Genomic DNA, 24,996 nt, shown 5'->3' with positions numbered 1-24,996 from the left:
AGAAACCTGGTTATTCAACCACATGAATCAATTTCAGACGTACAGCAACAGAGGAAACAGGATTGGCTGCAGTTCCTAGATTAAGCCCCTCTCCTGCTTAAAGCTGTATGAACTGGAGAGAACCTCCTCTCACAGGAGGGAACCTAAACTCAGCGCCTTATTGGCTGCTGGCTTGAAGGTAGGGATTCATGAGGTCAATTTGGCAGGCGGAGCAACTGCATATGGCTAGGGCTACAGAGTATAAGGTTTCATAATGTTAAGTTACTTAGGCAGGATTGTTTCTGGTTTAAAAACGTATCTTCTTTTCTTACCCTTTATTCCTCCACTGCAAGATTGCCACAACTATGTTTCCAATGACACACACACACACACACACACACACACACACACACACGCACACGCACACTTCCTATGCAGATCAGATGTTCTACTTCTGCTTGGTTTAGTCTCTGGACCTTGAGGACTGTCAACAGCAGCTGCTCCTCTGATACTCCCCCAACCACCACAACCTGTTTTTTTGTATGATTTAATCGAAATAGAACAAATAACAAATCGACTGCTTCTGCGTTTCCCCTTTGACAGTGTTTTTGTGCTGAACATTCTCAAGAGTGAGCCATTGCTGGTGTTGGGCAGAAACAACGAATTGACTACACAAATTAAGCACATTTCAGTTTGCTAATTAATCAAACCCTACAGAAATTATGATATAACATAAACCAATTGGCAACATAGGCCTACCTTTAAATGCCAAACTGTAGCCTAGCATGCATTTATAAGTGGTCAGCAAAAAGGTAAAATATACAAATGGACCTGAAACCTTGCAGCGGTATAAACGTATACGACTGGTAGGGACTGGAGGGGAGGGTTTAAGACAGGAACGACAACTTCAGCTCCTTTGCCACATTTAACCGCTCTCTGTCTCTGCTATACACAAGTATTCGTCCATTTTCGCGACGCAAATCCGTCTTTCTGCAAACTGTGTTTTTTTTCTCCACCTTTTTTAGAACTTGCATCGAGTGTATTTTCCGGGACAGTGTGTAAGAGGCGGAACCGAGTGTAAGTGTGCATGTGGAAACCGAGCTGCTCTCGTGCAACAAATTTACTGCATGCTGGAACTTTCAGGTTTGGTAACGTTGTTTTGAATTCCATGCTTATTGGTGTGAGATACCACATGGCAGCATTTATGCCACGTTACCGCTTGCAGCTGTTTCATCATGCTGTTGTTATTTTGGGCTGTGGCGTTTACGTGTACCGTTAGTGCATGCAGTCTACTCAATGGGTATGTTCTGTTATGCACGCTTATGTGCTAGTGTGTTATTGTTTACTCTCAAGTACAAAAAAGCGGCATGTGTTGTGAAATGCTGTTAAAACTTGACAGTGCACGGGCCGCTGTTGCACTAAACAGCCAATTTAAAGTTGCGATTTTTTTCAAAATCTCTGTCAAGCTATTGCGCTGTGGATATGGCTAGGTCTGGCAATGCGAGACCATTAGGTTGCATAAGTTTGAAGTAACGGCACAGCAAGGCCCTTTGATAAATGTGCACTTGTGTGTAGACGGTTAAAGTCCGCACCTACTATTGTGTACCATGTAAATTACACCCTAATCCTGTTTAAACCAGCTGTTACCAAACCTTACTCTTCCTTCTCAAGTCAAAATACGTGGACAAGTTTGTGAGCTGAAGACTTTTGACACATTGGTTATAGAAATCTAGTAAACTAATCAGAAAGAGTTTTATATTCTATTATTATATTGTTTTCAACAACCTGTTTTACCCAACATTTCTTTAACCTTTCCATCATGTAAAATGCACAATGTATTTGGTGTTATGATACACACTTTGGATATGACTCCTCAATTACTATACATAAGTGTGCTATCTTCTGCATAGCCATACACTTCAATCAGATGCAGAATATTGTATAGGTGTGTCATGTCATCTGTCATGATGCCATGCAATTTAGAAAAATGTTTTTGTAAATAACTTTCAAACAGATTAATAGATTGCACTATAGCCTACATGACTTTACTCTGACCTTAAATATTCTGCACAATAGTATCCATATTCTGCAGCATCACTCTTTCCCTTTGTGTCCACTGACTGACTACAGGGGCTATGGCCTTCCTTGGGAGCACAGTTCGGCGGGTTGTGTCGGCAGTGCGGCCTCCTCTCTCTCCCTTGAGCCGGACAACCGCTTGGTCCTATAGCTCAGAGCCCACCAAGGAAAAAAGTGTTCCCTATGATAAGACACTCAAACAAGAGGATGGAGCCTCCTCTGGACCCACTAAACCTTTACCCAGGTTAGCTAGCTTGATGGATGGATGGATGGATGGATGGATGGATGGATGAATAGTGTTTACTGTAATATGTGCTGTAAAAGTGACTATTTACTTCCAGTAGTTTTTGCAATTCAAGACCAGCTTCTGATTGAATTCTTACATCATAAGATGATTTAGCATGAATAATCTGCACATACAGTAGCTGGGTAGAGGGGTTGTGCAATGATCAATACATTATAGACCAGATGACGGAGGAATAATGGTCATGATGACCTCTGCTCTATAGATCCCTCAGGTCTGGAAAAGGTCTAAAAACAAAGATGTGATTGTCAGTTTTAAAAATATTTAAAATAATCTGCTCAATAATAAAACACTTTCCACAACATTTCTTAACACTCAAGGTAGACCTTTTTTATTTTAAAGCCATAGGTTGGTATTTGGAGAAATATGTTTATTTACTTTCTTGCGGAGAAGAATCACTCTTGATCGATTTGTCATCTAACTCTCGACAACAAAGCGTGTGTATTTCCCAAAAACTGTTACTTCAAGTAACTGAAAGCAGCTTTAATTTTTGACTTTGTTTGATTCAGTGAATAATGCTGCTGAGTTTTAAGTGGCATCGTCCTTATCCCATTTTAAAGGTCATGTTCTCAGCTTACCTGTCTGCCACCTGTCTCAGATCAGCGGATGTGGTGGTGATCGGAGGAGGCAGTTTGGGCTGTCAGACCGTCTACCACCTGGCTAAAATGGGGATGACCAACTTAGTTCTGCTGGAGAGAGACAGACTGACTGCTGGCACCACCTGGCACACTGCAGGTAACAAACCATATAGAATATGGACAGGTGTAAGGAGTATGAACTGTCCATCCACTACCCATGCTTACTCTTTACATATATGTATCTACAGTATTTTCTTTCTCCTGTACTTCAAGTCTTAATTAGGTCTCTGCAGATAAAGTTCTCCCAGTTGTGCGTTTGTATGTTCATCTGCACACTGTACATGCATTCCTGTCTACAACATTTTTTTTTTTGTAAATCTGCTAATGTGCGTGTCTGTTTACTAGGCCTGCTGTGGCAGCTCCGTCCAAGTGATGTTGAGGTAGAGCTCTTGGCCCACACCAGGAATGTGATCAGCAAAGACCTGGAGGAAGAGACAGGTCTTCACACAGGCTGGATCCAGAATGGAGGACTCTTCATCGCCTCCAACAAGCAGAGGCTGGACGAGTACAAGCGCCTTATGTCGGTAAGAATCCAGATTGCTTGTTTTATGGCCACTGTGGAAAACATCGTTGCATTGAAAGTGCTCATATTATGCTTTTTGTCTTTTTCCCTTTCCTTCAATGTGTTATATATCTTCTTTTTTTTGCATGTTATAGGTTTATGTCTCACTCTGTAGCTATAACAAAGACCTCAACACAGAGTGTGAAAAGAGGAGCTGCAGCAATGTGCAGTACGACAAAAATGATGGTGTTTTTTGAAAATTAAATCATGTAAACCTATTCTGATAAAACCTCTAAATACAATTATGAACCTGAAAATGAGCATAATATGAGCACTTTAAAGTTGCTATATGTAACTTTCAGTTTGTGTTGATTCTAGCGGTGTTTTTACCACACCTGCTGTCGTAAAGGTCTTTTCTTTACGGTGCTGTATTGCCTACTGTATATTACTTAGTTTTAGTGTTAACGGGAGGTCATATAGTTGCGATGAATTTTTTGCTAAACCAGAAAATCATTCATTTGCAATAATAGAATAAGTTACAGATGCATTGTTGCATTTCAAGTGTTACATACGGTAATTTTGCCTACTTTGGATGTATCGTGAGCTAAACCAGGTATCACTGTCACTGTGTCATGAGCCAAAGCATTAAGAGATTGTTGTAGCAACCAACGTAATAATAACTTAGATTAATATAGCACATTTCATGACACCCAAGGACGCTTTACACAAGTAACGTTACAGAGGGACAAGGGAAAAGAAAATAGTAGGCCAACACACACAGACTAAAATGAATAAAATGTCTGCGATAAATTTAAGGGGGACGTAACGTTAATTTAATGTCTGCTACTGACGTACAACCCAATTGTGCATTGTAAAGTTATTTTATTAATGAAATAGACATATTACATACCTGAGGGCCAATTCAGGGACGTTTTGAATAATTCACAATCCCGTAGTTGTCTCCATCTGTTAAAAGCCAGACCAAAGTTGACTCACGTTATCACCCGTTGTCTTTCACATTCCCTTTTAGCTTTTAGTTGTTCTTCATTTAATTTCCTTCTTTTCTGTGATGGTTCTGCCCCAGTATCAGCCATAACTACAACAGATAACTTCTAAAATAACATTAAAATAAAATTAGGCCTATATAACGAAATCTCCTGCTTCCTTTTACCTGGCTCTGCTGGCTGGATACACTAACACAGGCTTTTCCGGTGTTACAATGAAATCTGTAACCCATCAGATTGTGTGCTCTGTAGCGCTGTCTAACCTGCCGTAAATCATTCTGTGACTTTGCGGGGAAAATCGGACCCGGGTAGAGGCATTAATAAAAACTATATAAATTTTTTTTTTTCACTGTTAGTCTTGTTTGCTGTTATAGGTTATTTTAAACCATTGTATGAAAAATGACAGAGCTTCAGAAACATAAAAAAAGTTACATATAGTCACTTTAAGTAAATAAAGGATTCTTATTCACTGCGATACATCACCCAACGTGTCCCTGAGCAAGACACTTAATCCCTAGTTGCTCCAGAGGTGTGCGACCTCTGATATATAGCAATTGTAAGTCACTTTGGATAAAAGCGTAAATGACATGTAATGTAATAATGTAATGTTATTGGTTGCAATATGTGCCTAGTGCTTGAGTACATTTTGGTGTAACTGGTTTTCACGTAATAAAATACCAACAACCTCATCAAAACTTTCTCTCCAAAAAGTGTCACAATGCGAACAAAAAAAAGGTGCTATTTTATCATTTCATATATCTGATAATTTTAAACATAATTCATTAATAGGCCTCATTTCCTTTTCCATTCATTTGTGTCAAACATGAAGAAGAGAAAAACAAAAAAAAATCAAACTTCCCTGACTCATTTGATGATTAATCATCTAAGAAATAAACAGCCCCTTAATGCTCAGTGCAGAGGGAGATATTGAAGTGGTTAACATTAGCTAAGGCTAGGTTACACGCTGACACCTAAGTGTTGTTGTAGCTACCTTCTAATTGTATCTTTTTCATACAGCCGATTTACAGAAATGCCACTGCAACTGCACTTGCATCAAGCCGAGGTTATTTAAATATGTTATTAACTGGCATAAGGTGCTGTCATACAGCTTTAATGGTTTTCATAGCAACAATTGTAACTGGGTGCACTTCAAAGTAGGTGGCTGCAAATGCTAACAGGGTTTTTAAAGAACACAAAAAGACTTCATACAGAGGAAGTATCACTATGACAACATTGTGTACGTTTACGTGCACACCAATATTCCACTATTATTCCAAATATGACAATGTTCTGAATTTGATACAGGTCATGTAAATCGCATATTCTGGTTGGATATTCTGAATAAGATCTTTTTCCGAATATAGCATTTTCCGATTAAGACCCAGGGATATTCTGCTATTATTTGTGTTTTTTAAAGGCGTTCTTTGGACATGTTTACAGCGCTTTCCGAATATGCTTCTCAATCAGGGTTTTTATCGCAGTTTACGGCCTCTTGCCTGTTTACGGGTTATGGTCAGCTCTGTGCGTTGCTATGGTTGCTGTACACAAACCAACCAGCCAACAGTTTGCAAGGCTGCAGATCCGACAAGAAGAAACACAGCTACTTTTAAACATTATCAAAGACTTGGATATCAACAGGTTTTTGGATATGCGCACACATGGCTACACCGACCTTTTCAAGAAGCTGGTTGAAGTAATGAAAGAGGGACGCTGTGTCCGCACGGTCCAACAAGTCCTCCACCGCTGGTAAACTAGAAAAAAGGCGGGATGAAAGGAAGGATCAGCAAATATAGGTTGTATTCAAAATAATATAGTTCTAGATGTTGAAATAAATCAGCTAAACAAATAAGTTTTTGTAAAATTAATACACATTTGTGCTACAAGAAAAAGCAAAATAAGTGTAGGTAGAAGATGTATGATTACTGGCCTGGTCTGCTGCATGTAAACACAGGTTTTACAATAACCAGGCTGCTACAGTGCATGTAAACGATTGTAACAAACTAAATTTTCTTGCTCATAAATAATTGGTAATTGTGGAAAAAAGGGGTCTTTACCTCAATAATACAAAGTACAATACCTGATAAAGACTTCACACATGTGTGTACCTCGGGCTCCCACTAGTAAATTAGCATTTTTTTAAGAATTGCATGTTAATAGGGTAATTCAGATTTACAGCTACTGCAACAACTCCTCGGGCCCCTAAAAAAGCAAAATATTTGTTTTTTTATTGCTCAACACCATCGTGGCACATGTGTGTTCAAGGTTCGAAGTTCACTTAACCTAACCAATGGATGGGGTGAAACTGATCCAGACATGAAAAAGCAATACAATTGTTCAAATCAACAATCCTCACGTAAAACCTAATTAATGATTAGGTAACTAATTCTCTCATTTGATGTAGAGTAAAAGTGATCATCTTTAAACGGAAATAATCCCTCTACGGCAAGACCATAACCAATAAAACATGCCATCTCCCCTCATTTCTAGCTTGGTAAAGTTTATGGTATCGAGTCCCATGTCCTGTCACCTGCGGAGACCAAAGACCTCTATCCTCTGATGAATGTTGATGATCTGTATGGAACCCTGTATGTACCAAAAGATGGCACCATGGACCCAGCAGGCACCTGTACCACCCTGACCAGAGCTGCCACTGCCAGGGGAGCCACGGTAATGTGCGCTGGTCTGCTGACAGGTGTTTTTGCTTGTTGGACCAGCAGTAAACAGTTTTGGTAGTTCAGATATCTTAATTACCTACCTATCTTAATATTCTTTGGCATGTACAGTACAGGCCAAAAGTTTGGACACACCTTCTCATTCAATGCGTTTTTTTTATTTTCATTACTATTTATATTGTAGATTCTCACTGAAGGCATCAAAACTATGAATGAACACATATGGAATTATGTACTTAACAAACAAAAAGTGTGAAATAACTGAAAACATGTCTTATATTTTCGATTCCTCAGTAGCTACCCTTTGCTTTTTTTATTAATAAGGGAAAAAATTCCACTAATTAACCCTGACCAAGCACACCTGTGAAGTGAAACCCATTTCAGGTGACTACCTCATGAAGCTCATTGAGAGAACACCAAGGGTTTGCAGAGTTATCAAAAAAGCAAAATGTGGCTACTTTGAGGAATCTAAAATATAAGACATGTTTTCAGTTATTTCACACTTTTTTGTCAAGTACATAATTCCATATGCGTTCATTCATAGTTTTGATGCCTTCATTGATAATCTACAGTGTAAATAGTCTTGAAAATAAAGGAAATGCATTGAATGAGAAGGTGTGTCCAAACTTTTGACCTGTACTGTATGTTTGAAAGAATTCTATTCTGCCACGTCAACTACTTTTTAGTGTAAAAAGAGAATTCAGTGTGGATAGCCATGTCACCACCTTGTGTACAGCTAAAAATGCCAAAATTGCGAGTGATTGATTCAATAGACTGAACCACTACTGCCATCACGGCAGCAGTGGAGAACCTTAGAACGACTCTTGTATTATTTGTCTAATTTACTCTAATTAACTCATCTGTTTATTACAAATAGGGACTGCATGGGTGGAGCAGAGCATATACATTTCTTTATGTTGCATGTAAATAACTCCACACTGTCCTCTTTAAATCAGGTGATCGAGAACTGCCCTGTGACTGGTATCAGAGTGCAGACAGATGACTTCGGTATGAAGAGGGTGAAGGCAGTAGAGACCCCTCATGGGACCATTGAGACACCTTGTGTGGTGAACTGTGCAGGTGAGCTTCAGACAAGATCAGCTAACTAATCATCCCGAAGACAACAAACCCACAGATTAAAAGCATTTTGTCTAGTTTTACCTAATTTGACATACAAAATTAACATTGTTCAGACATTCTTGATCTAACTCCCTGCTAAAGCAAATATGCCATGTAAAAGGGAGATTGCAAAGTGGTTTGATACGTGATGGAAAAGTAGCAATTTAGTGCTATTTACAGCATTTGCTAGACATGCCCAAATTGCATGTCTAGATTTAGAGGTGGCATTTTATGACATTTTTGTCTCGGTGTGTTACATGCAGGCGTGTGGGCCACCAAGCTAGGGGAAATGGCTGGAGTCAAGGTGCCTCTTATCGCGATGCATCATGCCTATGTGGTGACCGAGAGAATTGAAGGCATACAGGTAGGATCTCCGTCTGTCATATCAGAGCAGCTTGAGTGTGGTTCGTGATATAGTATACTAAAAATAAAATCAACCATTGGCAGGCTGCTCTGTACGCCCTAATAGTATGCCAGCAGACATAATGGCCATGATTTTATGGCTTTTGGAGCATCATATCCTGTATTGTTGTCAATACAGAGAGATAAAGAGGCCCCCTATTATTATAAAAGCCCTATTTTTGTCATTTGTTTGTTTCTGTGGCTTATACAGAGGCAAGATATGTTAATGGAGACGCAACATACCCTGTGTAGTACAGCTCTGATAAGGGATGTCTTCTAAATCATGTTTGCCCAAACACAGTCCCAACAAGTATTTATGCTACTTGTGTTTGTGTATAGTTCAGTATGGGTTTATTTTAGAATATGTACAGTGCATTTCATTAAATCTACATTGTGAGCTGTTGTGCTTTTTAGTATTGATACAACATACTTTGTCTATGTACTGTAGTGTGTGTGGACTTAGATTTAGTTGTAATCTCTTGTTTTCCATCTTGTTGAAATACACAGCCTTTCTGTAACATTAACATTGCACATACGGTTTATAGTATTATATATTTTTTGCCCTTTTTATTCCCAGAAATGTTCTTTTAAGCAAGCATTAAAGTTTTAGAGCTTGTATTATAATGTTAATGTAGCAGCCTTTTTCAGAATATGGCTTGGTAATTGTTAATTTCATTTTAAGATAACCTAAAGCAGCATGGTGTTTCCAACAACTTTTTAAACCTCGTAAAACAAGGGGCAGAGGAATCCTAAGTAAATGTAATGATACATTGCCACTACAACATTCTCAATTACAGAATTAGTACAATTATTGTACATTTTCACAATTCATTAGGAATGTTTAAAGCCTTAAATTACATTTTACATGATTTATAATTCACTCTTCAGGCATCTTCATAGAAATTACTAATGTAACTTAAAAACTCTTTCATCTGTCTGTATGACCAGCAGGGGGCACTGTGATATTATATATTTCCACCTGGAAAGGTCCAGAATGCTGTTAGTGAGTGTTGGAATGAGATGTGTGTGCTTGTTTGTGTAATAAACAAAGGGAGATTGTTTTGTTTGTATCCTTTTTAATTCTGATAATGTGTGTATTTGGGGGGTACTGGGGAGGCCTCTGTATGCAGATATAACATGTCTGACATGGCTTGTATACCCAATCCACTGTCAACTGTGATTGTGATTCTCATGTGTGTTATTTTTAGTTAGTGTAGACATGGGTAACTGTGCTCATCCTCTACAGGCCGGTGGTTTTAGGGGGGCTGTCTCTGTGTTATGTAGTTTAAGAGCAGCTTAACCAGCATTACTGCTACATCATGTACACAGACATCAGCCCACACACACAACATGACACACTCACTCATTTGGATGCCATCAGGAAATTTGTTTTAAACGGGGTGTGCAATTTGTCAGGTCAAACATCTCATGCTGACCAAATGTCTGTGTGCATGAAAATATTTGTTTTTGTCCTGAGAGGCTGCAGATGGTTTACATTTAAAAAGCTTGCTGATAGTACAGGGCAGAGTGTGTAAAAGTCCTGTGTTGTTCACATGGAGTTCACTGCCTGACTTAGCACAGAAGAGAGAGGAAAGTAGCAGTTTGGCTGTTATTATACAGTATGTAGTGCAATTTCCAAAGGTCAGCTTTTTCACTGGTATTTTGGTTTTATACCCAGAGAGGCAATTGACTTTGGAATAAAAAGCCTCAATGACAGCATGAATACAAATGACACAACATATTTAAAGTGTAACTATTCATTAGACACTTCCACAAGAATATTTTCTTAGACTCAAGGGGATGGATGCTTCTCTTTGCTGTGTTTTTAAAAAGAAGATTTAATGGTGTGTCAGTTGCTGCCATACCATACATAAAGAAACTCATGGGCTGTGTCTCACGCACACTTCAGTCAGTATACTGCTAATGTGCACTGACCACTTACTGCCGTAGTGCCCACTTTGGATGGTTAGTGTTGTCCAAAACGGAGCCCTTATGTTAAAACACTTACCGGGACAAGCAGTCGGCTCGCCCCGCCGCCTCTGAAAATCTGACGAAAATCTCTTAAACTGACCTTTGTTAAACTGAAATGAAGACAGATTCAGCAAGTGCATGGCCTATTTCTCGCTTAAAATGTTTTGAGAAACACGTTTCGGTGAACTATTTTTGTAAAATTCGAGATCGTATCCTGAACGAGCCGCCATTATGCTCTGTTGTGAAATCCGGGAGAAGCCAGACCCATGTGAAGTGTTCGTCCAATCAGCTGCCGGTCGACGTCCCTGGTCCCTCCCCTTTCCGCTGCGTAGTCAAGATGGCGCCCATTTAGTGCGCGTACTGTCCATCGTTCCACACTGAACTTTTTGACCATTTTTAGGGGGGTCATGCTGGTACTTTCAGTGCACTGACTTTTTGCGTTATCTACACTATATACTTAAAACTAAGTGCTTGAAGTGTGCATGTACGCGGTTTGAGACACAGCCATGGTTTGTCATGCTGTTAGTCACTGGTAACCGACTCCGCCAGATGGATTGCTTCGCATTTGCTCGGCATATCCATCTGGGAACTTTCCGTTGGAGAACTTTTGGGAAGGGGCGGAATACTGGTTATTTGATTGGATGAACCATCTGTCTATTACCTATGTTGGTGATAGACAGGCCAAATCAACCAATCAGATCCACGAAGCGTATGAAAATACAACCACAAGCCCGCCCCTGCTGCTGCAGGCAAAGCATAGCTCGTAAGCTCAGCATGCAAGCAACATGTCGGTAAAGGATATTTGCCGTTTGTGTAACGAGAATTTAGGAATAAAAGGCACCATTTCAGGTTCCCGGACCATATTCCAAAAGAAGGATCCAAGAGAAAAATTAGCGAGCGGCTAACAGAATTAGGGCTACCGCTGGCTGATAATACTGATTAGCTGATTGGATAAACCATCGGTCTATCACCACCTAACCCACCTCAAAACCAACGCTGATTGGCCCGGTCGTTTGGCTAACGGCTCAAAATTTTCTCTGCCTCAAGATGCCAGACTGATCTGCGAGTGGAAAACTGGAGCTTGCGAGATCAGGACGGTCTCACGAGGCTAAGTCACTGGTGCTGTAAAGAAAAAAAGCACTAAATACTATGTGAGAATCTGGGTGAAGAAAAGGAAAAATTAGCTTATTAATTTGTTTCGGCAAATCTTCCCCATTTATTTGTTTTGTTTTATTTGCGAAGTTATGCCGAAATTAGTAGTCAATTAGTTAGAACAGATTAACATAAAATCAACCAAGAATGTTTTTATTTAAAAACCTTTTTTTTAAGTTTTATTATAATTTCAGTCCATTATCTAGTAAAAAAACAAAAACAAGCATTTGCTGGCACAGCTTCAAATATATTGGTATTGACTTGCTTTTCTTTGTCTTTTTATTATGGATGAAGATGTTACAGTTCTAGCTGCCAATCAAACAAAGTAATTCATTTCTTAGCTTAATATTAATATGAATCTGCTCATTTTGTCACTGAAACACAATGTGTTTAGACTAATTTGTGTTTTGAATACTCCCACTTTAATCTTCACTCTTTTGCAGAACATGCCAAATGTCAGGGACCATGATGCATCAGTGTATCTGCGGCTCCAAGGTGACGCCCTGTCCGTGGGGGGTTATGAACACAACCCCATCTTCTGGGATGAGGTAAGCTTGAATATTATCTGAATGATTAACCATCTCATTCTCTGTTGGTGGCTTTAAGACTTGAAACTCTGAAACCTTACATATTGACTGTCTATGTGTGTGAGTGAGATTGATGACACACATCTGCCTAATATTACAATTAAGCTGAATAAAGTTTAATTCTGTTTATATACTTCTCATTCTCTGTCAGTTTGACCTCATCTCTTTTTTTAATCTGTTTTTCTTTCCCTTGTCTTCATTACTTGCTGCTGTATTAAGTTGGAGGTCAAGCTGTATTTAACAGAACTGATTAAACTGTGTGTTTGAAGGTATTCAGGTCCTTTACTGAAGTAAAAGTCCTGCATTCAAAACTTTGCTTAAGTAAAAATAAGTAAAAGTGTAATTGGCAAAATTTAGAGTAAAGAAATAGTTTGACATTTTAGGAAATGCACTTCTTTGCTTTATTGGCAAGAGTTAGATGAGAAGATTGATACCACTCACATGTCTGTAGCCAGGAGGCAGCTAGGCTAGCTTAGCATAAACACTAAAAGTAGGGGTAGCTAGCCTGGCTCTCACTAATGTTTGAAAATACACCTAGCAGCACCTCTAAAGCTCACTAATAAACACTCATATCTCATTGATTTAATCCACAATGCAAAAGCTGAAGTTTTGGTTTTACAGGCGGATACCTTTTAGATACCGCCTGGCTAGTGTTTCCAGTCTTTGTGTGTTTCTAGTCTAGAGTACAAACTTGAGAAACACAAGTTTTACTAAACTTCCTATCTAACTCTTGGCAAGAAAGCAAATAAGCGTATTTTCCCAAGTTTTGTGGAGCCGGACTCAGGATGTGTTGTTAGCTTAGAGGCGGGGGAAAGCGCTAGCCTGACTCTGTTCCAAGGTAAAAACTATATGCCTACCATTACCATATATTTCAAAGCTGACTTATGTTGTTTGTTAACCTTGTACATGAAGAGAAATGTAGCAATGACAAATTGTGGTTTATGGGGGGAGTTGTATGCTGGACACAAGATCACTAATCTCATCCAACTTGTCACAAGAAAGCGATAAGCGTATTTCCCAAAATGTCAAACTTCTTGTTGCGAATTGCAAGCAACATTGCAAGTCATGCAACAAACAGTGTACTGTATACACTGTATCTAGTAGTGCACTGAGGTTGTTACACTGAATAGAAGGAGATGCATAAAATAAATTCATGAGTGTTTTTCCACACTAATGACAGGTGTTTACTCTCAGAGCAGTTTGTTAAGTAGGCTGGCAGGTTTGGGGGCAGACATCTTTGCCTTTTCCTGTGCTGGTGTTCTACACTTATAACTTTTCACTGTTCATGCATTCCTGGTTGATTTATTAATTTAAATCTGTGTTCTTACAATGTAATGCAGTCCTTGACCCATTAAGTCTGAGTTTTTGTGAAATGCTCCAGACGGGATATTTTCATGACACTAATAATACTGACTTCATGACTTTCTGTCTTTCCGGCTGGCTGGCTGCCTGTCTACAGACTCCTCAGTGATTTTTACATTTTAGAGGATTTCTTTGTGCAGAAGCAGCTTCTCTTGTTCTCGTTCTGCAGCTGAGCGATGCTTTGATGTCTTGAATAAAGAGGAGATACAGAAAGGAGAATTAGCGGAGAGAATAGAGGATGCCTACTAAGTGAAGATGCGCAGGATCAACTGGCTTGGGAGGGATTGAGAGTCTAGTGAGGTGTCTAGGACAAAGAACACTGCTCCTCAGATACTCCGGTTGAGTGTCAGTGCTTGGAAATAATGTAGTTCGCTCTTTGTTCACATGAAAGAAGCTACCGTCAGCTCACACTTTCCTGTGACATTCAAGTCTTAATCAAAACTGAAAGTGTCACCACTGAGGCTAATAGTAAAGCCATATGAACTTTTTCCTCCCTCAGCACTTGGTAGCACTTAAAGAAACCAGAATCACTCATATTTAACATATTTAACATTTTAGGCTCTAAGTTGATGCTGTTATTCACCGTGATATGTCTGCAGTGACTCAGGAAAGAATGCCGTCACCCTCTCGAAGTAAGAGACAATGAGGAGCAGAAATTCAAGTGGAGGGGATGACCAGATCAGTGAGTAGAGGGAGAAATGCATGATAAAATTGCTTCACAGAGCACAAGCTGGCGTGCTGGACTTTTTAATTTGTGCACCCTGAGTCAGTCAGATTAGTGTAGGAGGGGAGAATTTTCTGAACGGCATAGGTTGTAGGAGCTAAAGGCTCCGTTTTGGCCTGGCTGAGAAGGAGGGAGTTGCAGAGGTCCAGATGGGAGCAAATTAATACTTGGACAGGGAACTGAGAGGGATTTGACAGATGTTGATTCCCTGGTAAGAGAATCGATTCAACAGATGCTACAGGATTGTGCTGTGGCTGCAGTGTGTGTGACTTACTCACACATTTGGCAGTCTACACGCTGAAGTCACAGTGTTCTTGTCAACAGGGATAAGGAAAGAAAAGGAGAGCATATCAGCCTTGATGCCATTGGCTTCGAGGTGGTGCACCAACATCGGTCATCCAACAATCCACTGCAGTAGTGTAGATTCATTTTGGGGGGAAATACGAACAAAACTGTTAGAGCTGAGTATTTTTAGTATTTCTATACTCGGCAAAAAAAGAAACGTCCTGTCACTTTCAACTGCTTTTATATTTTAAGCAAACTTAACATATGCAAATATTTGCATGAACATTAAAAGATTTAACAACTAAGACATCAACTGAACAATTTTCACAGACATGTGACTAACAGAAATGGAATAATGTTTCCCTGAACAAAGTGTGGGGGGGGTCAAAATCAGAAGTAGTCCTTAGTATCTGGTGTGGCCACCAGCTGCATTAGTACTGCAGTGCATCTCTTCCTCATGTACTGCACCAGACTGGCCAGTTATTGCGGTTGTTGTTGCCATCCTATACCTGTCCCGCAGGTGTATTATTCGGATGTACCGATCCTATGCAGGTGTTTTTACACGTGGTCTGCCACTGTGAGGACGATCCACTGTGCTTTCTGAAAAAGGTGTCCTGAAAAAGGGCCGTTTCTTTTTTTGCTGAGTTTATATATTTTATTAAGTGGCCATAATCTGTGTGACACACAGTGTGAAATAATGTGAAAGGGGTGGCTCGAAAGGGGTGGCTTGTTTCCCTCAGCAGTTGGTAGAGATTAAAAGCAGAGTTTAAAGATTACATTGAATCCAATTGAATAATGCTTTATTACTGCTGAATGTGTAAATAAGCAACCATTTGCTAACAAGTTTGTCGTATCCATGATCTGTCAAAGTTGTGTTCACAGCTTGTTTTTGCTGTCACCGAGTGGCCAGGTTTATAAAATAATCCTGGAATTCATCCGTTCTCAAAAATCAACAATGCATAAATGCACAATTTTCTACACAAGCATTCTGTAAATTATACATTTTTAGTCTTACTTTGTGGGGACTTGCATTTTCCCTCAATTCTTCCTTTCATTTTTTTCTAAATGGGAGATCTGCCCCTTGTAAGGGCACCTGTCTACCAAGATCAATGTGTTCTTGCAGCGGAATACATAATGTATTTGGAACATAAAACTAAATGTGCAAAAGCTGAAAACAGCTACTGTTAAAAATGACACACTTGTTTTTGCCAGTATTAGAAAACCAAGTCCTCTCATACATTTCTGCTGTGTTTTTCTTTTCTTCCTAGGTGTCTGATAAGTTTGCCTTTAGTCTGTTTGACCTGGACTGGGATGTATTCATGCAACATATTGAAGGTGCAATCAACAGAGTTCCTATTCTGGAGCAGATTGGCATTAAGTCCACTGTCTGTGGACCAGGTACACACAAACCCACAAACACTCACATGCGCACACACACCAGTTCGAGAGAAGTATACATTTTTATGAAAATCCTGCAAGCCCTACTTGAAAATGTTTTATAACATTATGCATTACAGCAGGGAACAAGCAACTTTCATGACACTTCTTAAATTGGACACATTCTACTCTAAAAGTGAAATGTATCCGTCTGTGAAATATCATATGCTTTGCTCCAATACTGCATTCACTCATGAATACCTAAACTAGGAGACTGTGTCATGTTTGTAGAGGAGATAGTTTGATTAGCTCAAGCCTGACTTCCCATCCAGGCAATATCAGGTTGTCAAAGTGGTTGAGTGAGCCAGTCTGTTGCTGTGTTACAGTATTGAAATTGATTTTTCATCATCCTAGTGTGGTGGAGCTGTTTGGAGAGAAATAAGTGAAACAAGGGACTCCTGAAAAACATATACACAAATACACACACATGTAGAGATGAATGACCAAAGTAAGAGAAAAAAAAAGAAATGGATTGAAATCAGAGAGACAGAAAGAAATGTGAGGAAAGTAGAATTGGAGATGTTACTAGAGATGAAAAGAGAGAAAGTACAGATGTAAAGAAAGAACAACTGCAATGTAGAGAATGGCAGAGAAAAACAGAATGTAAGAAATGGAAACAAATTATGATGGGGAAAAAAACTCAATGTCAAGAAAGATGGAGCTCAGAGGGAGAGGAAGCTCTGATTAAATGGAGATAAAAATGAGGATTTCAACAGAGTTGCTGCAGAGCATCTCCTCGGCCATGACCTTCACTTTAAGGTTGGCTTTTGTTTCACTTGTTTTTACATGATAAGTATACCACACTGAGCGTCTGTGGTAAGTTTGTCTAGCTTACATTTGTTGACACTTTTATCTAAAAAGTTGGTGCGACTGTCTGTTTGCAGAATCCTTCACAGCCGACCACAAGCCGCTGATGGGAGAAGCCCCAGAGGTCAGAGGTTTCTACCTGGGCTGTGGCTTCAACAGTGCCGGTAAGTGCTGCAGGGACGGGAAGAACAGGTGGAGACTTTAAAAAAAGGAAAGGAGATAAACTATGATTGCATAAAGATGACACAGAGTGTAAAAGGTATCTAAGGTCAGAGCGTAAACGACTTAAACAAACGATGCATATCCCTCCCAGTTGTATGCTTTCAGATACTTCATGTTGTAGAGCTTTCCCTCGAGGGAGCCATGGAATGATAGCGCTAGAAAGGTCAAAGCAATCTTCAGGTGCGTTATATGCCGGAAGAAAACAAGCAAGGAGAAATAGCTGAAGAGTGTTTCTACCCATACTTTGAACTAGAGATGTTCCGATACCGATACCAGTATCGGTATCGGCTCCAATACTGCCTAAAACGCTGGTATCGGTATCGGGAAGTACTGGAGTTTATGCACCGATCCGATACCACGTAATAAAGCCCTAAAGAAAATCTACGTTAAAGTAGTTTATTTATGTTCTTATTCCATTATAACTGACTAACGTTATAACTGGAGAATGAAAGAAAGTTCTGGGGCATTCATTGTTTGTGTTTGTTCATGTTTCACAAAGAGTTTAACCTGAGCCAGACCGACAACAAAGATAGAAATCATATCACATCCATACAGGGATAGTAGTATACAGCTGTTAAAACACAATGAAATATATGACACTCTGGTATCGGATCGGTACTCGGTATCAGCCGATACGCAAGTTCAGGTATCGGAATCGGTATCGGGAAGCAAAAAAGGGGTATCGGGCCATCTCTACTTTGAACAAGCCTTTGCCAATCTGTGTGGACACTCTCAAATGCAAATTCCCTCCATTACTTACTACTCCATTACTTACCTTTGACATTAGACTGGGAGGGATGCGAGTGTCTCAGCAATCTGAAAAACTTAGAGAGAGGGGGCGTAAAGGGTATAGTAAAGTAAAGTAATCGCCATCAGCATTAACAGATGGTTGAGATACATACAGTGGTTTTAACGCTCACACAGAACACACAGACCTTCCTGCTCTGTTGGTTTTTGCTGCAGAAGTTTAGTTTTTGTACGTTGGATGCAAACTGCTGATTGACCCTTGCTGTTCTTGAGCACCTCCTCACTTGCTGTCTTATTCTTCAACCACTTATTATGATATACTCATTCTGTCCATCAGCCTGATCATAGGTCAGTTTAGTATCTTGTTATCCATTGTCAGGTTAAAAAGAGCTCACACACTGCTGTCCCTGAGCTGTTGATCTCTTTTATATCGCATGCATACCTTATTCATTAGACCTGTTTTGCGTATGATTTTACATTGTGTGGAAAATATTAAGCATTAAGGATTAAGCAATACGTCTATTAATAAAAGTTAATCAGCAACAATTTTGATTTAATGATTTGTCGTTTAAGTCCTTTTTTAAAGAAGCCAAATATATACGCTGGTTCCAGTGTCTGTAATGTGTAGGTTTGCTGGCTATAAATCATTGTAATTTATATATCTTTGACTGTTTGTCAGACAAAACAAGTGATTGACCTGACCTTGGGCTTTTGGAAATTTTAATGAATTTCTTTTACTATTTTCTGTCCTTTATAGATTGATTAATCAAAACCATTATGGACAGATAAATAATGTTAATAAAAATAATGCTTCAGCCCTTTTTAACTCACTTTGTAAATTTATTTTTCTTCTACTTTGCAAAAGAAATAAAATATAAATTGTGTGTGTAATTGCTATCTGAATGGAGGTGGATAAAATATTGTCCCCTCGTCCTCTAGTTTTGATGTGTCAAAATGTGCTGGGACCAAGCTCATTGAAATGGGCACGGCGTCACCAATAACACCAGTAACATAATTAAATATATTCCACCAGCCATGCACAGCAAGGATGTTCCAAATGCCTTTCTCTTGACTGGCACACACACTTGCACTTAGCATACACACACAAACAAAACACAACATCCTAGTTTTTAATCTAAGCAAGACCTTGATAATCGCCACTTTTCCTCATGCCGTCTTCTTTTCCCTTCTTCATTTTGGTTTGCAAGCAACCGGTAACTCTGCTTAATAGTAGAAGTTGACTTTGTTGCCTAGCAACCTAAAGTTACTTATTCTTAGTGTCAAAATCATCATGCTGAACTTTGAGTGCATTTACTTATTGTGATTATGGTTCTTTAATTGATTTTAATTCTGCATCTCTTAGCTGTATCACCATGTTGCTCATAAGAAAGCTCTTCATAAGAAGAGATTTCTTTTAATCACATTATAAGGTACAAACAATTGCCTGTATTTAAGGCAGTTCACAATGAGGCTGAGAAACCCATTGGGTTCAGTGGCATGACGCTATTTGCCTTACAGATGTGCTTCAGTGGAGGATAGAGGTGGTGATGGTAGGCTTAAAGAATCATTAAGCTTGTCTATCTCTCTACCCTTGCTCCCATCCATCCATCCATCCATTTAAACATCCACCCAGGCTTGGCCTGGAGTGAAAGTGTCTGCAGATGAGTGAAGTGGTGAGAGATTGGAGGAGAGAGTGCATGCTGTGAGAGACGAAGGGGTGAAGGAAGGATTGCAAGGACACACTGATCGCGTTGCTGCATGTTGATGTGCTCGCAACACACGTTTATATGCACACACACAACACACAGGATGTATGCAAATTAGCAGCAACACAACACAAGAAGGGGGTTGCTAAAAGGGAGCAGCTTATTGGTCCCAAACCCAGCAGGTTTGCAACTGACCCAGTAATCTGGCATATAAGATACAAACTTTTTGTTCTGCGACTAACAATAATTTTCATTAACGATCAATTTGTTAGTTATTTTCCTTTGATTAATCTCTGAAACATTTTATTCATATAATGTCAGAAGTGCAGGGTGACATCCTTTGTCTTGTTTGATCATCATTCCAAAATAGTGATGTGACTTTGTGCTCTGAGAATTTGCGATACTGATTTATCGATAATGAAGATAAGTTAAACCAAAACCAGGTATTTAATTTAGAATACTATGTAAAGATAGATGATAACCAAAACCTCACATTTAAGAACAATGGACAGAGCAGCAAATGTAGTATTTTGGCTTAATAAATGAGTAAAGCGATTTATCGATTATCAAACTTGATTTAATTGTTTAATATGATTTATGAGTTGTGTTCGTAACAATATCTGCGTTATCTTTTCTCTTTTTCTGTGTGTTTTTATCAGGCATGATGCTGGGAGGTGGTTGTGGTAGAGAGCTGGCTCACTGGATCATACATGGTCGCCCTGAAAAGGATATGTATGGTTACGACATCAGGTACATCACACTAATACTGTAATATAACATACAGAGGTGAAACACAAAAGTATTTGAGCGGTGAATTCGATCACAGGAAGTTTCAAAGGTATAGTGCCGCCGCTCTAAAAAGCAGAACACAGTTTTGAATTTCCGTTTGGCATTTAATCAAAGGGCAGCAGGAACCAGAATAATAAAGTTTTAATGAAGTCTGAATGATTGTGACTTTTAATGAGCATTAATCTTTTGAATTCCTCTCCCTGCTGTCTCAGGCGTTTCCATAACTCGCTGACAGACAACACACGTTGGATCAGAGAGAGGAGCCATGAGTCATATGCTAAAAACTACTCTGTGGTGTTCCCCTTTGATGAGCCGCTGGCCAGCCGAAACATGAGGAAGGACCCTTTCCATCAGGTAGATGAGCAGTTTAACAGTTTTTTTTTTTTTTTTTCTTTTAAAGGAGTTCAAGGAAACAACCCCAATGTACGTCTCTCTTGTGCGAGTTAGTTACTCTCCTTTCAACTGTGGTTTGATGAGCCATTTAAGTCGAGGCACCACAGGTTCAAATAGCCAAACAATCATTTCTGTATTTATTTTTTCTCTTTACATCTAACAACTTTATAAATGGTAAAATGGATCCAGTTCTTCAGCCCGGAAGGCACCAGAATGTTATGATAAGGTGTTGTTGAAATATGGAAAAGGTCATGAGGCTTCTGGGTATTAGTTTATGCTTATGCAGAACCTGGGGGATGGAGCCTGGATAGCCCTCAAGAAGACATGGGAAAGGGATCTGAGTATTACACTGGATGATGATCAAGGAAGGGAAAGAAAAAACTACAACTAAATTGTATAGGGAGGTGGTGATGGCGTGTGGCCCCCACACGCCATCACCACCTCCCTATACAATTTGGAGTTATTGTGTCGGTTAGTATAAAACGTTATAAAATGAATTAATTATCTGTTCATGGTTGATTGCATTCCTTTTCAGACGGGGAGGTGATGTGCTCATTTTGTGAGTTGGATGTTTTGTTTTTTAAATAAGAATAAAAATGTTAATCATAAAAAATGGTAAAAAGGAATGCAATCAACCATGAACAGATAATTAATTCATTTTATAACGTTTTATACTAACCGACACAATAACTCCAAAAATGCTGTTTTCTTGTTTTTGTTTGCCATCCTAAATACATACACAACAACAGTACATACAGTATATATTTTTCCTCGATCTGATAAATACTAAGCATAATCTTGGCTCTGTTCAAGCCCTTTCAGTTAGGCAAGCAGGGCTTTTACTTTCTGTGAAAACTTGTAGGAAGTGTATGTGTGTATCTCTCAGGATTTAGACAGACCGACACCTTTTGGCTTGAACATAGTTGAGTGGGTCTAAGTCACAGGAGCATCTCTACTGCCATACCTGACCTGACCAGTCATCTTTGATCACTTCCTATATTTTTAGAGGTTGTATGAGTCACTTCTTTTCTCGTTATTCTCCTCACCTTCTCATTCCAATCTTATTTTTTCATGCAGCTACACACGGCGTTCACTCATGTCTCTCATCTGGTATTCGTTTTTTTTTTTTTTCAACATCTATGTGTGCATGAATGTGCGGAGTAGACTGAGTTGCTGATGCTACAAATCAGGGACATAGGACAAACTGTGTGTGTGCTTTCATGTCTGTCATTGAATATTTTGCCAAGCTTGTCTTGAAGTACTGGTGATACTCTGACACCATCGCTCTCAGTACTTACAGTATGTTTATCTCCCTGTCTCCCTCTCTCTGTCACCTCATGTCTTTTCTGCTCAGATCTGGAGGTAAAAAGCTGATTCAGGATCAGGCAGACTGCAGTTAGCAGAATAACTTATCCCCAGCAGCAGCTTATTAATGCAATCCTTGCCAACATGACTTTAAATGATACACTTAGCTCCGGTAGCCTGGTCTCGGATGTCTTTCAGCTTCCTTTCTCCGACACAAACTCTTAATGGGCCCTGCACCCATATTTTATGCATTAATGAGCCACTTAGCCTTGCTTTCCTGTTCAAGACTTCATTTACCTTTTTAAAAGTGCTGTATGTAGGATTGTGAAGATCCGACAATTTCTCATTCCCTCTCCCCTCTCCGCTAAAGGCCAAAACGGTCTCCTAAGCCCCTCCTCTAACATGATTGGCCAGGAAACTCCTGTTCAAAATATGGCTTGCGATAGCTTACATAGCATACATAGCCTTCTCCGAGTCATCACAGTTTCTCTCACACTTTATTTATTGTTTGTTTTAATTTTTAATATAATATGTTTTTGTATCACCCTGTTGTGATCCCACTTAAAGGAGAATTCCGGTCGATTTCAACACTTAGCTCGGTTTGTAAATTGGGAGTGCTGTCAGTAGCGAGAAAAACAAAAACAATCTGTGTTGCCTGCACCATGTTATCTTCCTGCTAGCGTTAGTTTTAAACGTAAACAAAAAATAATTATTAATTTAATGATTAAATAAGGTAGTGTCTCCAAACTTACCTCAATTATAACTTGTCTCCTGCTAGTTGTACTACAGCACTTACTTATAAAAAATCCGATTCACTCGGAAAGAATCACTTCATATGGGTAGCCACTTGTAATGACATTTCGAACATGTTAAGAGGCTAAAAGTACGTTTAAACCTTGCCCGGTTTCAGCCTCCTGGGTGCTAACGCTAGCAGGAGGATAACACGGTGTAGACAACACTGATTGTTTTCGTTTTTATCGCTGATGACCGCACTCCAAATTTTCAAACAACAGCGCTACGTGTTGAAATCGACCGGAATTTTCCTTTTTAATAGAACAGGATGTTTTTGAGACCTTTTATTTTCCCACATGTGAGGTTAAACACAATCACATTGTTACATTTAGCTGACCAATGTACTTGTACAATGTGTATCTTGCTGTAAAGCACCAGGTGCATTGTAATGTGTTGAGCTGCTTAAAAAAATGGGATATTTAGTTAACCTTTTACAATGTAACATAGGACACTATGTGTTTATATTACCAAGTAAAGTTACATTCAGGTCAATATGCCCATCTGTTGTTGCTTGATGGGCTTGAGTTTGCCATATTATGCTTTCAGCATATTTTTGAGCATACAGTACCTTTTAAGGTTATTTTGGAGAATTTTCTAGATAGTATTAAATTACATTTAGATAAAAATCTAAAATCCAGGAAAACAGTTGCTGCACCCTCTTAGATTTTGCTCAAAGTTTATGCTACCCTTAATGTCAGTCTTTTCACACTTTGTTTCCCAAATCTAGGGCATGCCGTACAAACTTGTAATGGTTCAGTTCAGTCATATTGACATGTTTGTCTTCCACCCTACAAAGTTTGGGCTGCCTATGAATAATACAGATAAAAGAACAGATAAAAAAATCAGCGAAAAAGAAAAACCATGAGCATTACTTTATATCGTAATGCAAATACCACATAATACCACGTAATAAAATCAATTTATTACTCCTACGTTTAAAAATCAAACAAACACCTGTTTTAAGATCAACACAGCAGTGCTGTATAATGCATGTCAAAACACCTGCACATTTCTTTTCTAAAGACCACACCCAGGCAACGTGTATGCCACTATCTGCATCAACTCTCCAGAAAAGCAGTTTTATCACATTCACCCTCTTGATCAGCACATCCTGGTGCTCTTTAATGAGGCATGTGCTACAGTAAGCAATTGATGTACATAAAATAAGCATGGCCAGATTTTGCTTCATGTCTATGTTCCAGTGCAGTGCAAAACTTTCTCTTCACAAATATTTATAGACTGCTTGTAATTTGTGACTTCAGCCTTAAATATGTAAATAGCCTTGACTTTCCCTGAACGATTATCATTACCAATAACACTTAAAATTAAAGTCACTTAACTAATGTCAAACATATAAGATGATTGACACTTCAAATTCTCAATAACTTGTATCTTGTAAGTGCAGGATCAGGTTTTATCATGTTATGTTTGGGATAATTATGGCACCAGATTTTATGCTAGCCAGCTACAGTACAGAGCACTGAAAAGACACAAATAACTGCTCTCAGGTAGACAGACTAGCTTGAAGGAGAGCACAGTCCCTGTGAGACTGGGTCGGTCCAACCCTCGGCTGCAAGCTCATTAGACCCCTGCTAATCACTCGTCGCGGGCCATCACCTAGCAACTAGCCTTTCCTACTGTAGGAGAGTCTCAGATGAATAAAGGGTTGGCAGAGTGAAGAAGAAATAACAGTCTAATTTTTATTTTTAAATGCGCTTTTGTTCACAATACTAGTGCTTGCTCCTTATCATAACGCCATGTATTATGGCTAAGAGGTGCTTAAGGAGTTTGATCAGCCAAGGAAGTTTTCCCTGTGAAAATAATGAGACTGTCTACTTTTAGGAGGCAATACTATATATATATATATATATATATATATATATATATATATATATATATATATATATATATATATATATATATATATATATATATATATATATATATATATAGCTTGGTGTGGGGAAAGTTGGCAAGAGACCGCTGGTTGCCTGCTAGGAGGAGAGCATAGCAGAACATAC

The 24,996-nt window shown here is 39.1% G+C and overlaps 1 protein-coding gene across 4 annotated transcripts in view; it reads left to right on the top strand.

The window, feature by feature from the left end:
• Nucleotides 1-450: 450 nt before the first annotated feature.
• Nucleotides 451-24,996, top strand: part of sardh (sarcosine dehydrogenase) — a 44,945-nt gene continuing 20,399 nt past the window's right edge. For 2 of the 4 annotated variants that reach the window (XM_028601761.1, XM_028601765.1), the window contains exons 1-12: nt 1,058-1,122; nt 2,110-2,299; nt 2,958-3,094; nt 3,343-3,521; nt 6,991-7,170; nt 8,132-8,255; nt 8,558-8,658; nt 12,263-12,367; nt 16,046-16,175; nt 17,099-17,185; nt 20,356-20,446; nt 20,698-20,839. In XM_028601761.1, coding sequence (XP_028457562.1) covers nt 1,107-1,122; nt 2,110-2,299; nt 2,958-3,094; nt 3,343-3,521; nt 6,991-7,170; nt 8,132-8,255; nt 8,558-8,658; nt 12,263-12,367; nt 16,046-16,175; nt 17,099-17,185; nt 20,356-20,446; nt 20,698-20,839 — 1,482 coding nt within the window. In that variant the 5' untranslated portion in view covers nt 1,058-1,106. The other 2 variants (XM_028601763.1, XM_028601764.1) reach the window with 2 other exon arrangements.

This window comes from Perca flavescens, chromosome 16, assembly GCF_004354835.1.
Source record: "Perca flavescens isolate YP-PL-M2 chromosome 16, PFLA_1.0, whole genome shotgun sequence".
Taxonomy (NCBI): Eukaryota; Metazoa; Chordata; class Actinopteri; order Perciformes; family Percidae; genus Perca; species Perca flavescens.
This window is presented reverse-complemented; position numbering and strand designations above follow the sequence as displayed.